We start from the raw sequence: 18023 nt of genomic DNA, 5'->3' as shown, positions 1-18023 counted from the left end.
TTAAGCACCTTTTTGGGATGATAAGAAACATTACTTGAGGACCAAATCAGTAATTTTTAATTATTTGTGAATGATCATGTGATGCAGAAGACTGGACAGCACTGGGCAAGGATGAAAAAAAAGTGGGTTCCAGAAAGTAAAAAAAAGATTTCAAATTATTAAAATTTTTAACAATTACTGTTTTTTTAACTGTATTTTTTTATAAAATAAATGCATTCTTGGTGAGCATGAGACTCACATCACATCATATATGTCACAGCTGAAGGAAAAGGTGTATGTTTCAGATATTTAGGAGGAAGTCAAGGTTTCTATTATTTTACTTATTTGCATCAGCATTTTTGGCATCACCCGTACACCAGTAACCAATCATAATTATTTCTGGATTATAGTGAAGTACAGAGATGTGTTGGGATCAAATATTGGCAGGAAGCATTAGTGTATGCATGTGTGATTGACTAGAGGACATTGTGTAAAGAGCTCAGAAAGAAGTGTGTGAATAGTGTTTCAAAGTCCTTTCTCATACAGGGGCTTTATTTAAAGCTGGAAGGCCTTGTGCGCCACACATCAAAGATGCACTTGTTGAGAGAAAGAGAGAGACTGATTAACACAACTGATGCAGAGAGCCAGACCACAGTCAAACTATTCAATAGCTGGACTGAACTGGACACACAAGACTTTCTCACTCTCAGACACACAAACACTTCATAGAGTATCTCTGTAAGCAAAATACAGAAATAGAGAATTGCTTAGACATAGCAATGCATCAAAAGTCAAAATTCTTGGATGAACGTGAAAATTCAGGACACTCTGGGCCGAAAATTGAAGGAAAAATAATTAAGTTAGACGTTTGTTTGGAATAAGTAAGCAAATTCGAAATAATATCATACATATCTCTAAGTAATTAAAGTATTCATTTAAAATATTGGATAATATTTGTAAATCAGTTGTAAATAAACCCAACTATCTGATAGATGTAATATATATTGTATGTTTTATAGGTAATTATTGATGTTTGGCTAATATAAACACATTTTTAACACAAGTGCATACCAAACAATTTTTAATTTACTTATTTAAAATAATATCCCAAATGTCTAGGATACATACCGATTGATTGATTGATTGATTGATTGAGATGTGTATTATATTGGATGCATTCATGGTCTCTTAAAGGGACCGCGCCTAATTTAGCTGCTTGCTGCTGTAATGTTAATCCAAGAAAATGAAAATCACTCACTGCTCTTGACTGAATTACTTTGTAGTTTTAACAGTCAAACCAAAAATTATTCAGACACCAGGTATAATTTTTGATATATATAGCAAAACTGTAATAATGTGAGAAATGTTGAAGGTGTCTGAATAAATGTAGGTTTCATTGTATATTTAATTTTTACATTGAAGAATATCCAGTGCTTTTTTTACATTTAATTATTTAGTTTCTGTACCTTGACACCTAAAAACTTAAACATTGTGTAAATAGCCCAAATAAATAAAAATAAACAAACATACAAATTGAAAAATTTAAAACAGGGCCCACTTGTACAACCTTCACCGGGTCCCCGCTGACCCCAGCTACGGCTCTGCTCACGCCTGTTTCACACATATTCCATCTGCAGTGTGTATGCAGTCCGTGTTCGTTACGTATGTGGTGCAGCACGGACTCGATGTGCTTTCACACAGGACGCATTTCCAGTTCGCTACTCGGTACGTAAACGATCGCTGCACTGCTGCAGACGCAACACTCCAGGAACACAACTGGAATCCGTTAACATGGGTGCGAAAAAAAATATGCAACGCATACGCACTGCAGACGGAGTATGTGTGAAACAGGCTTGAGGTTGTTTGCACCTTGTGCAATGTGGAATTAGTTTACAGTTTTTTCAAGCACTTTGTGATGCATTTTGGAAACAGGAGATGAGCCCCTTTTCTAATGCACCACCTAGCTTGATAAACCACTTCTCAAAGACTTACTGTTTGTCAATTTTATTTGGGTAACACACATATTCTGAATGCCGTCGGCAGAATTCGAATGAGCCATTTTAATCTAGATTAATCTAGATTAAATTCAAGATCACAGTGAGATTAATCTAGATTAAAAAAATTAATCTATGCCCACCTCTAATATATATATATATATATATATATATATATATATATAAACACACACACACACACACACAGAATCCTGAAAAAAAAATACTATCAAAGTTTCTGCAAAATTGTGCAGCACAGCTGTTAAAAATGTATAAAAACAGAAGCAAAATATTTCCCAGTATTGTTGTTTTAACTATTTCTGATCAAGGAAATGCAGCCTTGTTAGCAGACACTAAATTCTAAAATAAAAATAGATGAATCCTTAAATATACAAAAGTTATTGATTTCCTCTTTTGTTCTTTTGCTCTTTGATTAACATACATCACAGCAGCTGGGTTATTAGGTTATTTGGCTGCTATTACTTTAAGAGATGCCGCTGCTAAACGTAATGCGGATCTGACATGCATTTTTAAGAGTGACTCATTTATAACATTTTAAAGGCAGCTTTAATCGCCTTTTTGGAAACTTCATGACTTAATTGACGACATTACTATGATATTTCATAGTTTATTTCGCATACTTATCTCATACTTGTTTGACTAGCGCCTGTCACTAAGGTGAGATATATTTTTTATTATTTTTTTCTGACTTTTCAAATGCAAGCTGATTTAATAAAAAAAAGAATATCCAATTAACCAACACAATGATTTAAAAAAAATTAAAAGATTATCCTAATAATTGTTAGTCGCAGCTCTAAACTTTTTTCTTTACTACATTTCCCATACCAAATCTAAAACAACTCTCTAAACAAAAGCACCAAATGTGCTAATTTAGTACTTGCTTCCTCTAATAAAAGCCAACAAAAACAAGAACAAGCTCCTGAATGTGAGCTCATATCAACTGTAGAACAGACATTAACAGGAAGTGTGAGCCGTATGACTATTCTTTGTTATTAAATTATGCTGAACTGATACCACTGATATAAATCATAGCTTTCTGTAAAAGAACATAAGCAAACGACTTCTATTCCAAACCCTAAAATGAACTTGGGTACATCAAGGTGAATTACTTTTGAATTCTCTTCCAAGTGCTGTAAAAAATCCACCACACATACACCACCATAAACCTCTGCCGAAGAGCCAAAACATTCCCACTATGTTTCTCCTCTGATATCCTGTTTCCCATTAAAGTTTTGTGGTATTGAGAATCCACACAAACCGCCGCGAGGTAAGCTGTGAAGCCCACGGATGAATTCAAATGGTCCTGACAGGACAGCCAGAGGTCCTGGATGTTAAAATGCAGTGGGCAGAAGCTCTGACCAAGAAGGTTTAACTACACAAACCACACACACAAATTAGTGTTTTTGTCTTATTAGCGTTTTTCCAACCAACCGCGCTTTTTTTTTCTTTTTTTTTTGATGATTCAGATTACTGACACAAAAAATTAATCTAATTTTGTTGTGACTTTCAGTTCCTAAAATCTAGATTAGGCTGCAACCACCGAAATCTTGCATGACTAAAACAAAACTTAACCTTAAAAGATATTTTATATATATATATATATATATATATTAGTGGTGGGCCGTTATCGGCGTGCTGCGTTAACGCGAGACTCTTATCGGGCGATAAAAAAAATACCGCCGTTAATCTATTCTCAAAGTTGGGTTGGAAGCTAGGTCTATACTAAGGAAGCTATGATGACTTTCACCTTGATATTTAATATAACTGACTCGCTGAGGCCAGCCTAAAAAGATGCTCAGGACAGTTGACGGGCCACTGCTGCGCATCTTCATGAAAGCTTATCTTTTTCACATGTTTTTACGCCTTACCGCTTGTCGATTTAAACATTAAAGCATCCAAACACAAGACGTGGAAAAGCTGAACGGAGTAGCGCGTGCCGTGTTAGGTGCGCACGAGAGAGAGAGCCGCGTATCACAGACAGCGACACTGAACCGAGCTCTCTTCTGAGATGAGAAAGGAGTCTCAAAACACTTGAACATCGAATTTGCTTATTTTTGCTCTTGTGCCGACAAATACATACAAAATATGTTAAAATATCCACCTTGGAAATTATGCTCGAAAAACTGTCAGTTATTTCTTAAGTGAAAGTAAACAGTTGAGAGAAAAAATGGGATGTGTATTATATTGAATGCATTCATCTTCTCTTAAAGTGACCGCGTCTAATTTAGCGACTGGCTGCTGTAATGTTAATCCAAGAAAATGAAAATCACTCACTGCTCTTGACTGAATTACTTTGTAGTTTTAACAGTCAAACCAAAAATTATTCAGACACCAGGTATATTTTTTGATATAAATAGCAAAACTGTAATAATGTGAGAAATGTTGAAGATGTCTGAATAAATGTAGGTTTGATTGTATATTTCATTTTTACATTGAAGACTATCCAGTGCTATTTTACATTTAATTATTTGGTTTCTGTACCTTAACACCTACAAACTTGAAAAAAACTTAAACATTGGTGGGAAACAGGCGTAAGGTTGTTTGCACCTTGTGCAATGTGGAATTAGTTTACAGCTGTTTCTAGCACTTTATGAAGCATCTTGGAAACAGGAGATGAGCCCCTTTTCTAATGCACCACCTAGCTTGATAAACCCCTTCTCAAAGACTTACCGTTTGTCAATTTTATTTGGGTAACACACATATTCTGAATTCCTTAGTCAGAATTCGAATGAGCCATTTTAATCTAGATTAATTTCAAAATCACAGTAAAATTAATCTAGATTAAAAAATTAATCTATTAATCTATATATATATATAAACACACACACACTGTTTGACCTAATATGACCTAGATCAACAAAAAAAAGTCCCTTAAACAATTTTAATATACAAGATTAATGTCGCCTATAAAGTTCCTGTGTGATATCATGATTACTTCTTTAAGAATCATTTTCATTTCCTCTGGTACTCAGACCTGCACTCACCTGCCTTTCATTGGTGTCATGTTGTAGCATGACATACTGTGCAGTGCTTCCCACAGCTTTGAAATATGCTTGCGGTGGTGGGATTTAAAAAAATATATTTTAATTTATTGAAATTAATTTTAATTACATAGGCTTCTATTAGATTTTATTACATAATAATATAATGTATTATTATATGCATTGTAAATAATGCAAAATTACAGATTTTAAATGGTACAGTTCTCTTTTGTCATATAGTGCCTCTTGTGACACTGCAACGTGCAGCGCTCTTTTTAAAATTTTTAATTAAATAATTATTTAGTTTAATAATCAATTATTATTGTAATAATCAATTGGCTGTATTGCGTTTGATATTTTTCATAAAATATAGACTTAAAATGATAATTAAGATGTTTTTCCATTTCATGTAATGAAGACTTTTTATGAAATTAATTTTTTTAAACAATTCATTAAATTAAACTTTTCTTTGTGAAAATTCCAAATAGTGAAAATGTATCTCGTAATATTTTGACTTTATTCTCGAAATATTTAGATTTTATTCTCGTTATATTTCGAATTTAATCTCGTAATATTTCAACTTTATTCTCATATTTTGACTTTTATCCCGTAATATTTCAACTTTAATCTTGTAATATTTTGAATTTAATCTTGTCATATTTTGACTTTATTCTCGAAACATTTTGACTTTATTCTCGTAGTATTATGACTTTATTCTCGTAATATTTCAAATTGAATCTCGTAATATTTCAACTTTATTCTCATATTTCGACTTTAATCCCGTAACATTTCAACTCTAATCTTGTAATATTTTGAATTTAATCTTGTCATATTTTGACTTTATTCTCGAAACATTTTGTATTATGACTTTAATCCCGTAATATTTCAACTTTAATCTTGTAATATTTTGAATTTAATCTTGTCATATTTTGACTTTATTCTCGAAACATTTTGACTTTATTCTCGTAGTATTATGACTTTATTCTCGTAATATTTCAAATTGAATCTCGTAATATTTCAACTTTATTCTCATATTTCGACTTTAATCCCGTAACATTTCAACTCTAATCTTGTAATATTTTGAATTTAATCTTGTCATATTTTGACTTTATTCTCGAAACATTTTGTATTATGACTTTATTCTCGTAGTATTTCGACTTTATTATCGTAATAGGCCTATTACAACTTTATTCTCGAAACATTTCAACTTTATTAGTTGAAAAGAAATCTAAGATTACGAGATTTAAATTGAAATATGACGAGATTAAATTCGAAATATTATGATAATAAAGTTGAAATGTTTCGATAATAAAGTCGAAATATTACGAGAATACATTTTCACTATTTGGAAGTTTCACAAAGAAAACGGTTTAATTTAATTAATTTATTTCACATAAATACAGCAATCTGATAATAAAAGAGCTTGAAAAACACATTATTGTGAGACACATAATATGTGTTTCGCTATACAATTGATTTTGAAAGATGAGACATTAAAAGTATGTCTATCAAAAGCATGAATCTTATTGCTACTGGGTGGCTGCCGCACTACAAATAACGAATGCAATGGAAGATATTAAATATTATTTCCAAGCATACTGTCCCCACGAGTATGACACATGGTATGATTTTTTGCTAATAATCCCACATATATTTGTTGTGTATTAATTAAGAGAGCTACATTGCCCCCCGGTTCAGTCTGTTAATAAATATCATAATCTTGACATTAAGCTGTTTCCGCGAGTCCTGAAAGTAAGAGGATGTAGCTGCTCGGACACATTTTGACTTATATCATATATCATATATCATATCATATATATTTGACTTTATTCTAATAATATTTCAACTTTATTCTCAAAATATTACGACTTTAATCTTGTAATCTTAGATTTTTTTTCCCAATGTATTAAAACGTCATCGTACAATATATATAAAAATAACAAATAATACGTGTAACGATAAAACTCCATACTCATCAGGAAGAAGGAGGCGGGAACCGGCGCACAATCAAAACACTTTAATTATTCAAAATAAACACAAACTAGCGCACCAGCCCCTCACGGCCGACTGGTGCGCATAAATAAAAAGCAAAACATAAAATAATATCCAGGCCTGGTCCTCTCTCGTCCTTCACTATAGTCGCTCCAGTTTTATATCCTTCCATCTCCTACGTGGGACTCGAGACAGGTGGTGGGGCGCAGGTGCAGCTCATCTCAAATCACTACACCTGACCTCACTCCTCGTGCCCACGTCTCTCGGCCCCGCCCCACTCGCCACATACCCCCATCGCCCCTCGCAGGCCGGGGGGTACCCTCGAGACTGCGCTCTACTCCCCCCCCCCCTTCCCTCCGGGGGGCCGCTCACGGGGACCTGCAGGAACCTGGGGGTAGGACAGACGAGGCGAGAGAAAAGGAGATGGAAGGAGGAGCGACAGGGACGAGAGAGGGGAGAGAGGAAAAAAAAAAAATTCTGGTTCCCAGACGCACTGCTGCTCGGCCCTCCACCAGCTGGGTGATCTCCTCCGCGGTGCCTGGCGGTGGCACTGGACGGCCCTCGGAGGACGGCACGACACTCCTCCGCCGCCCGATGGACGGCGACGGCTCCTCCGATTTTGGGCAGCAGCAGGAGTCCCCCGTTCCCTGCCCCTCCGGATTCCATCACGGAGGGCAGCAGACTCCGGCCCCCTGGCGAACGGCGCCGACTCCTCCGCTCCCTCACGGACGGCAGCCGCCCCTCCATATCGTGGGCGGCCGGCAGCGAGCTCGTCCGTCCCCGGCAACTCGCTCCAGCCCACCGCCTCGAGCGTCCATGGCGGCACATACTTCGCCAGCTCGAGGGCACCGCGGATTCACCACAGCGGCGAGGGATCTTCAGCAGCGCGTCCCTCCTTCTCCCGGGCTTCGGCACCACTGTAACGATAAAACTCCATACTCATCAGGAAGGAGGAGGCGGGAACCGGCGCACAATCAAAACACTTTAATTATTCAAAATAAACACAAACTAGCGCACCATCCCCTCACGGCCGACTGGTGCGCATAAATAAAAAGCAAAACATAAAATAATATCCAGGCCTGGTCCTCTCTCGTCCTTCACGGTAGTCGCTCCAGTTTTATATCCTTCCATCTCCTACGTGGGACTGGAGACAGGTGGTAGGACGCAGGTGCAGCTCATCTCAAATCACTACACCTGGCCTCACTCCTCGTGCCCACGTCTCTCGGCCCCGCCCCATTCGTCACAATACATTTTTATGCAATACGGATTACAGTGGATTCATGAATTATTACAAAAAATATAAAAAATGCAAAACACACCCGATGCGAATTCTTTGCTCTTCATTTCCTATCATTTTCTATAAAATTTATTAAAAGAAGGTACACTGCCATCTTGTGGCGACTAAACTGACTTGAATGCACCCGACATCATAATTACGACTTGTCAACTCGTAAATACGAACTTCACAAGAGGACGTGAACACATCATCTGTGCTCACATACTGTATTTTCATTTAGCCAAATTCTCAATAAAACTGTTTTCATTTATATATTTTATAATACTATATTTTTATACGCGTTACTGTTGTCATACAACAGGGTAAATATGAAACATGTCGCTTTAAGACTTCATATTAACCAGCTCTCCCTTCCAAGATGTTAAATCTGCACAAAATCCTAATTTATAGTTGAGCCGTCGTCTGATGAAATTAAATAAACATAAGATAAAACAAGAAAAGACAATTCCTAAACTGTGATTTCAGCTATATTTGCATGCAAAATTAGAGAAGCAAACTTAGAAACAGAGAAAGAGGTGTGTGTGTGCGCACCGGGAAAGCAAAATATTGCGCTCATGCGCCAGTAAAAGTGAGTAATATGAGACTTGCTAAGGTTTGTCCAAGAAGTTGCTAGACTCGTCGCCAGTCACTTTTTTGGAAAAAGTCACTAGGGGGATCTGAAAAGTGTAGGGCGAGGGGAGATTTTACACTAGCTAATCGATTACTGATGGTTCCATTATTTTGGGCAGAAAAAAAAAATATATGAGGATAAAAATAATAAAAGCAAAAATGTTTCTCCATATATACCAAGTAAAGTCTATGTGTGGGAAGCACTGATGTGATTATTTCAGGAAGTTACATGGGCATGAGTTCATGAAGTTTATTCTGTTTATCTAGCACACTCACCCTCAAGACGGATGCCCTCCTTCTGAACAGTGTAGCTCAGCACGGCAAAAGGGGCCACAGGTGATTTGGCTATGACAATCTAAAACAAGAAACAAGAAGAGTTTCAGAATGAATAAGGGAAGGGCTCAGCTTCGAAGCCACGATGTCAATATAAGGCCATAGTTTAATAACTAATAATTAAGACATACAACAGACTGAGAATTCTAATATATTAATATAATTATTTTATTAATATTCATACTGTATTTAGTAAAAATGTGATACTGTGAAAAACTATTACAATTATTTATGTATGTATGTATGTATATATATATATATATATTAGGGTGTAACGATACGCGTATTCGTATTGAACCGTTCGGTACGACGCTTTCGGTTCGGTACGCGGTACGCATCACGTATACCGAACGGTTCGTTGGAGTAATTAATTATATTTGAAAAAAAAAAAAGAGAGAGAAATATAATGATATGCGTTCAACAAGGTAGCCCAATAACCCAAACGACGTAACAGGCAACGCCCCTGACACTCCGAAGAATAAAAAAACACCAACTTATATGTTTATGTTAGGCTACTCAGTCAGGCGCTCGCTCACTCAGTACGCGCTGAAGGCTCGCTGCAAAATAGCCAATGCGTTTAACAGACTAGAAATGAGAAGATCATCCAATAACCAACAGGTCTGGTGTTTGGGTGCACTTTGGATTCCCTTTAAGCTATAATGGTGATGGCAAGAGAGTGGTGGATAAAAAAACAATGGTATGTTGCATCTGCAATATGACAGGGTACACCAGCGGGAATACAAAAAAAAAAAAAAAAAACCACCAGCGGGAATATCTGGGATATATGCGTCAGTACTATCTGGGAAAAGACGAAAAAAAGGAGAAACATGCACGCAACAAACTATCCCTGCAGCATTTAGACACCGGTATTATAGATTACAGGGAATCCAAAGTGCACCCAAACACCAGACCTGTTGGTTTAGGATCTTATATTTCTGGTCTGTTAAATGCATTAGACATTTTGCAACGAGTCTTCAGCGCGTACTGAGTGAGCGTGCGCCTTAGAGGCCGTTCACATATCGCGCCTAAAAACGCATGGAAAACGCTAAGCGCGTCTTTCTCCTCCTTTCCAAAGCGCTCGGGCAGAAGCGCTCATGAGGCGTCTGTCTTTGCTAAGCAACAATGACGTGCTCTCTCCATGAGACGCGGAAATTTCAGCGAAGGATAAATGGATTTGCAGCTCTAAAAATCGCTTGCAGTAGCTCTGCTACTAAATTTATTTCAAAATTGCAATCCATATACAACTATGATCAGCTGTTCCTACATCTTGGCTGAGCTCTCAACGTTGTTACGGGAAAGGATGAAGCTGATTGGTTAGTTCTTGTCACATGACCCGCGGTGCGCTTGCGGCATTCTGAAAAGTTGAGATGTTTTTACATTTTGCTGTATCTAAAACGTACCGAACCGAACCGAACCGAACCGTGACATCAGTGTATCGTATCGAACCGAACCGTGAATTTTGTGAACCGTTACACCCCTAATATATAACGGTTCACAAAATTCACGGTTCGGTTCGATACGATACACCGATGTCACGGTTCGGTTCGGTTCGGTACGTTTTAGATACAGCAAAATGTAAAAACATCTCAACTTTTCAGAATGCCGCAAGCGCACCGCGGGTCATGTGACAAGAACTAACCAATCAGCTTCATCCTTTCCCGTAACAACATTGAAAACTCAGCCAAGATGAAGGAACAGCTGATCATAGTTGTATATGGATTGCAATTTTGAAATAAATTTAGTAGCAGAGCTACTGCAAGCGATTTTTAGAGCTGCAAATCCATTTATCCTTCGCTGAAATTTCCGCGTCTCATGGAGAGAGCACGTCATTGTTGCTTAGCAAAGACAGACGCCTCATGAGCGCTTCTGCCCGAGCGCTTTGGAAAGGAGGAGAAAGACGCGCTTAGCGTTTTCCATGCGTTTTTTAGGCGCGACATGTGAACGGCCCCTAAGGCGCTCGCTCACTCAGCACGTGCTGAAGGCTCGTTGCAAAATATCGAATGCATTTAACAGACCAGAAATATAAGATCCTAAAATAACCAACAGGTCTGGTGTTTGGGTGCACTTTGGATTCCCTGTAAGCTATAATACCGGTGTCTAAATGCTGCAGAGATAGTTTGTTGCGTGCATGTTTCTCCTTTTTTTCGTCTTTTCCCAGATTGTACTGACGCATATATCCCAGATATTCCCGCTGGTGTTTTTTTTTTTTTTTTTTTTGTATTCCCGCTGGTGTACCCTGTCATGTTGCAGATGCAACATACCGTTGTTTTTTTATCCACCACTCTCTTGCCATCTACATTATAGCTTAAAGGGAATCCAAAGTGCACCCAAACACCAGACCTGTTGGTTACTGGAGGATCTTCTCATTTCTAGTCTGTTAAACGCATTGGCTATTTTGCAACGAGCCTTCAGCGCGTACTGAGTGAGCGAGCGCCTCACTGAATAGCCTAACCTAAACATATAAGTTGGTGTTTTTTTCTTCTTCGGGAGTGTCAGATGCGTTGCCTGTTGCGTTGTTTGGGTTATTGGGCTACCTTGTTGAACGCATATCATTATATTTCTCTCTCTCTTTTTTTTTTCAAATATAATTAATTACTCCAACGAACCGTTCGGTATACATAATGCGTACCGATTACCGAACCGAAAGCATCGTACCGAACGGTTCAATACGAATACGCGTATCGTTACACCCCTAATATATATATATATATATATATATATATATATATAATTTTGTTTATTATTATTTTTTATTTTTTTTATGAAATGTATTTTTGTTATGGCGAAGCAAAATTTTGGCTAATATGATACTTTTGAAATAGGGAGTCTCTCAACTGGATTCATTAATGCTATCAAAAATACAATAAATATAGTAATACTGTGAAATATTGCTGCAATTCAAGATTTTCATGTTAATATATTTTTTAAATGGAATATATTCCTGTGATATTTTTTGGCATCATTGCTCCAGTTTTCAGTGTCACATGATCCTTCAGAAGCACGCTAATGCTAATTTGCATTAATTCATTTTTTTTAGGAAACTGTATTTTTGTTGTTGTTGTTGTTGTTGTTGTTAAATAGAACAACATTTGTTTAAAATATTTTTGGTAAAATTTAACTATTTACTGATCAATTTAATGCAACCCCTACTGAATAACTATAAATTAATAAATAACAGAAAAAATTACCTAAAACTTTGAACAGTAGTGTACAAACACACAAAGAGCCCAGGGCTTTAAAAGATAATGTTTTCTTTATTTTGATTTCATTTTTATATTTTAAAGGGGGGGTGAAATGCTATTTCATGCATACTGAGTTTTTTACACTGTTAAAGAGTTGGATTCCCATGCTAAACATGGACAAAGTTTCAAAAATTAATTTGTACGTTTGAAGGAGTATTTTTGGAACAAAAATACTCCTTCAAACGTACAAATTAATTTTTGTCACAAGTTTCAGAAAGTTTTTTTGAGTATGGCTCTGTGTGACGTTAGATGGAGCGGAATTTCCTTATATGGGTCCTAAGGACACTTCTGCCGGAAGAGCGCACGCTCCCGTACAGCGAGGCATTTCACTGATCAGAGCGAGAGCGTCAGAGAAATGTCACAGAAGTGTGTTTTTGGTTGCCAGGGCAAGACAACCCTGCACAGATTACCAAAAGAGAAACAGCATTAAGGGACCAGTGGATGGAGTTTATTTTTACAGAGCATCAACGGAGTTGTGCAAGTGTTTTTGTTTGTTCCCTGCATTTCGAAGATGCTTGTTTTACAAACAAGGCCCAGTTTGACGCGGGGTTTGCACATTGTTTATTTCTTAAGGATAATGCAGTTCCAACGAAAAAGGGTCACGATCGTGTGTTGGAACCGCATGCGGTGAGTAAAACTGCTTAAAATATCTCTGTGTTGTTAACTTAGCTATCGGCGTAAGCACATCAAGTAAACAACATGCGATGTTGTCATCAAACTGTACTTTCCACATGTACAGCTTAAAAAAAAAAAAAGATGACATAAAGTGGACCTTAGTACGGAAGTTCTAAGCGGCCATGCATTATAATTTTTTTCCTTTTTGTTTTCTCGTTATAACGACTTAATTTTCTCGTTATCTCGACATAACGAAGTTCGTTTTCTCGTTATAACGACTTATTTTTCTCGTTATCTCGACATAACAAAAGTTTGTTTTCTCGTTATAACGACATGACAGTTTTACTGTTGCTATAGTAACGAACTCAACTTTGACAGGCAGCTGATGGACAACCATGCAGACGCTCTTACTGTAGCCTATATTTCAGCAAATTTTGCTTCGCCTAGGTAATAACGTCTACAATACTGTATATAAATAAAGGCTGATCAATCACTGTTGATTTTTCCAGAGACAGTACAACTAACGTTTTGTTTTTGTAATTAACATGTTTAAATGGCAACACCGCGCCATTAGAGCTGCTTGGATTAAACTCACTTTTCATTTTCCCTTTATTTGAAATAAAATTATAATTTGTATTTTGTAGTAGTCATTATATGATGTGGCAAATATCATGTGTGTTACAAGCTTCTGTTTGAAAAGAGCGTTCATGTGTACGTGTAGTGTATGTGTGTGTAGAAAAAACGATTACAACATTATAGAACAAAACTGAATTAAATTAGCTTATGGATTTTACATATACATCACATTTCTCATCAATATGTTTAACAATAAAGATTAGTAATAAGGAAAAGAAGCACATCAGCCTACATCGTTAAATCCCGTCCTACTGTAGATAAACAGAATACAGTGATGTCAACCTTGGTTTTGTAAGCAGTTATTTTATGACACAGAACGCGTTGGTGAAACTCATTCATCTAGCAGGAACTTAATACACAAAATATTCATATTTATTCAAGCATTTAACATTTATGAATTAATTAAATGTCAGTAATGAACAAGACTGCAAAAATTGTAGCGATCATGAGGAAGGTCCACGTACAGTAAAGTGGACAGAGTACACAACGCCCCATCAGTTATATTCAGGTCTATAGTGCCACCTGCTGGCGCAGTTTTGTAACTTCTTAGAGAAAACTAAGTCGTTATAACGAGAAAACGAACTTCGTTATGTCGAGAAAACGAGAAAATTAAGTCGTTATAACGAGAAAACGAACTTCGTTATGTCGAGATAACGAGAAAATTAAGTCGTTATAACGAGAAAACAAAAAGAAAAAAATATATAATGCATGGCCGCTTAGAACTTCCGTACCTTAGTCATTTTCCAAAACCGCTAAGCAAATATATACAGTTTTAGTACATACCACATAGAGACGTCGTTTGCTGATGCTGCTCTTGTTAAATTTCAGCCTCTGGATCTGTGTCACAGCTTCCAGACGCCCTCAACGCAAAAGCCTACTGGCGCTCGTGATTCTTTAGCTCCGCCCACACGTCACGCCTCCAGCCTGTCATGTTTTTCCGGGAAAAATCGGTACAGACTATCTTTCTCTTATGAATATAATAAAACTAAAGACTTTTTGGAGTTATGAAGGATGCAGTACTACTCTATAGGTACTCAAGATTAACAGGATATTGAGTGAAAACGAGCATTTCACCTCCCCTTTAAATAAATACACTGAACAAAATTATAAATGCAACACTTTTGTTTTTGCCCTCATTTGTCATGAGCTGCAACACATCTCCTTCACATAGTTGATCAGGTTGTTGATTGTGTCCTGTAGAATGTTGGTCCACTCATCTTCAATGGCTGTACGAAGTTGCTGGTTAATTTGAACACGCTGTTGTGTACGCCAATCCAGAGCATCCCAAACATGCTCAAAGGGTGACATGTCCATTGAGCATGCTGTCCATACAAGAAGCATGCCAATTGCACATTTCCTCAAGACTTGCGACATCTTTGGTATTGTGCTGTGTGCTAAAACTGTAAGTCATCTGTAAGTCGCTTTTGATTAAAGCGTCTGCTAAATGAATAAATGTAAATGTAAAAACTGCACATTTGAGTTTGGCCTTTTATTGTGGCCAGCCTAAGGCACACCTGTGCAGTAATCATGCGATCTAATCAGCATCTTGATATGCCACACCTGTGAGGTGGATGGATTATCTCGGCAAAGAAGAAGTGCTCACTAACACAGATTTAGACAGATTTATGAACAATTTTTGAAAGAAATAGGCCTTTTGTGTACATAGAAAAAGTCTTAGATCTTTGACTTCAGCTCACGAAAAATGGGGGCAAAAACAAAAGTGTTGCATTTATCATTTTGTTCAGTGTAAATGAGACAACGTTTACATTTTTATTTTAAATAAACAACCACAACATTTATGTATAAGTCAGGAGACACTTGTTTTCCACCAGCTTATTTTATTTACTTATCTAAAATAACAACAACAACAATAATAATAATAATAATAATAATAATACTTTATAATGCAATAATATTTAATATATTATATATATTATATATATATATATATATATATATATATATATATATATATATATATATAATATGTTACAGTATATATCATTATTATTATTTAGCAGACCAAATTAACAACCCTAATAATACTACTTGAATTTCAGTTTTCACATGACTGAACTCTTTCCCCCAGGCAACAAGTAAAGTCATTTATGTGGCTGTTGCATCGATGGGCATATAAGCAATTAAAGGATCCTGGAAAACTCCTGTTAGAAAGGAGCGGCATTGAGTTACCAGACTCAGCAGAGTCTGCCGGCAACCTGCGTCAATGCCTACTAGAGATCCTTGAGAATCTACATAACTCTTTTTGTCATCAGCCTCTAATATCAAAACCCTGCGCTGGGGTGTGGCATGTTAAAAATGAGACACATTAGTAAAAAACGTACTCATCAAAACTCAAAAGAGGAAATGGGAGTGAGATGAAGGACGCTACTGTCTGCTAATGGTTGCGTGAACACGTCGGAAATGATTCAGACTCCCAAACACAAGTAAACAAACGGCTCTTTTGTGACTTCTGATTAATATGACTGCGGTATTCCTTGGGACTTCATGAAACAAATTTCTGTCTCAAGTGAACCATCCACAGACAGCAAGCCTCGCTCTAGGCTTATTTGCAGGAATATCCGGTTACCAGTGGTTAAGAATGAGTTTGTTTTTAAAAACCTGCTGCCAGTTGCCTTGTGTGAATGCTGTTCCTTACTGACGCACCTTGACACACGAACACAAAGCTTTCTGGTCACCCAAAACAGCACAGTTCTCTTTGCTTTAACTCAAACGCACATCTTTCATGTAAGGAAGTCATATGACTTTACCTCTAATGGATAAATTCCTCAGTAAATGACAGAAAAGCAGGGAGTTTCTGAGGTTTTTTTTTACTGAAGTGGTCTTGCCAGAGCTACTGAACCACACAAAAGAGCCAGGCACCATTGCCTTCCTTGTGTACCAGCAGTTTTGGACCACTGCCTCTCTATCAGTGCTCTTTTCTTTAGGTGGGAGCTCAGTCGGAAAAGAGAAAAACAAAGTCCTCAGGGCTCTGAGGGTGTAGGGGCAATGAGGTATGCCATCATTCGACAGGATGAAAACAAGTAGGGCAGGCCTAAAAATGAGAGGGCTGGTGGAGTAAGACATTTTCTTTCTTTTTAAGCTTGTCTTAAAATGAAATCGCTGGATAAGAGCAGTTTTATTCCCTGTACTGACATATTTCCTGGACGTAGGAAGTTTAGGTGGGAAACATTGAAGCTACTTTCCTTATATATATATATATATATATATACACACACACACACGCACACACGCACACACACACACACACAGGTGCTGGTCATATGAACAGAATATCATCAAAAAGATGATTTCACTAATTCAATTCAAAAAGTAAAACTTGTATTCATTCATTACACTCAGACTGCAATATTTCAAATGTTTATTTCTTTTAATTTTGATGATTATAACTGACAAATAGGTAAAATATAGAAAATAGGTAATGTGTCCAAGCACATTAATAGAGAGGCGAAGGGAATGGAAATATGTGGTATTAGGTGGTATTTTTGTGGATTATTGCACCCTGGAGAGGATTGTGAAAAAAAAACCATTCAAAAATGTGGGGGAGATTCAAAAAGAGTGGACTGCAGCTTGAGTCAGTGCTTCAAGAACCACTACACACAGATGTATGCAAGACATGGGTTTCAGCTGTCGCATTCCTTGTGTCAAGCCACTCTTGAACAACAGACAGCGTCAGAAGCGTCTCACTTCAAAAAGGACTGGACTGCTGCTGAGTAGTCCAAAGTTATGTGCTCTGATGAAAGTAAATTTAGCATTTCCTTTGGATATCAGGGTCCCAGAGTCTGGAGGAAGAGAGGAGTGCCATGTCATCTGCTGGTGTTGGTCCACTGTGTTTTCTGAGGTCCAAGGTCAACACAGCCGTATACCAGGAAGTTTTAGAGCACTTCATGCTTCCTGCTGCTGACCAACTTTATGGAGATGCAGATTTCATTTTCCAACAGGACATGGCACCTGGACACGGTGCCAAAGCTACCAGTACCTGGTTTAAGGACCATGGTATCCCTGTTCTTAATTGGCCAGCAAACTCGCCTGACCTTCAGCCAATAAAAAATCTATGGGGTACTGGGAAGAGGAAGATGCGATATGTCGGACCCAACAATGCAGAAGAGCTGAAGGCCACTATCAGAGGAACCTGGGCTCTCATAACACCTGAGCAGTGCCACAGACTGATCGACTCCATGCCACGACGCATTGCTGCAGTATTTCAGGCAAAAGGAGCCCCAACTAAGTATTGAATGCTGTACATGCTCATACTTTTCATGTTCATGCTTTTGAGTTGCCCAAGATTTCTAAAAATTCTTTCTTT

General features: G+C 37.4%; 1 protein-coding gene across 2 annotated transcripts in view; it reads right to left on the bottom strand.

Annotated features, from left to right (window-relative positions):
• Nucleotides 1–18023, bottom strand: part of rad51b (RAD51 paralog B) — a 60610-nt gene that overhangs the window by 20903 nt on the left and 21684 nt on the right. For both annotated transcript variants that reach the window (XR_003294675.1, XM_026291362.1), the window contains exon 9: nucleotides 9150–9228. Coding sequence is in view for 1 of the 2 variants with exons in the window: in XM_026291362.1 (XP_026147147.1) it covers nucleotides 9150–9228 (79 nt within the window). In the remaining variant the exon portion in view is untranslated. The remainder of the gene's footprint in view (nucleotides 1–9149; nucleotides 9229–18023) is intronic.

Source organism: Carassius auratus, chromosome 20 (assembly GCF_003368295.1).
Source record: "Carassius auratus strain Wakin chromosome 20, ASM336829v1, whole genome shotgun sequence".
NCBI lineage: Eukaryota > Metazoa > Chordata > Actinopteri > Cypriniformes > Cyprinidae > Carassius > Carassius auratus.
The sequence above is the reverse complement of the archived record's forward strand: the minus strand, read 5'-3'. Positions and strand labels throughout refer to the sequence as shown.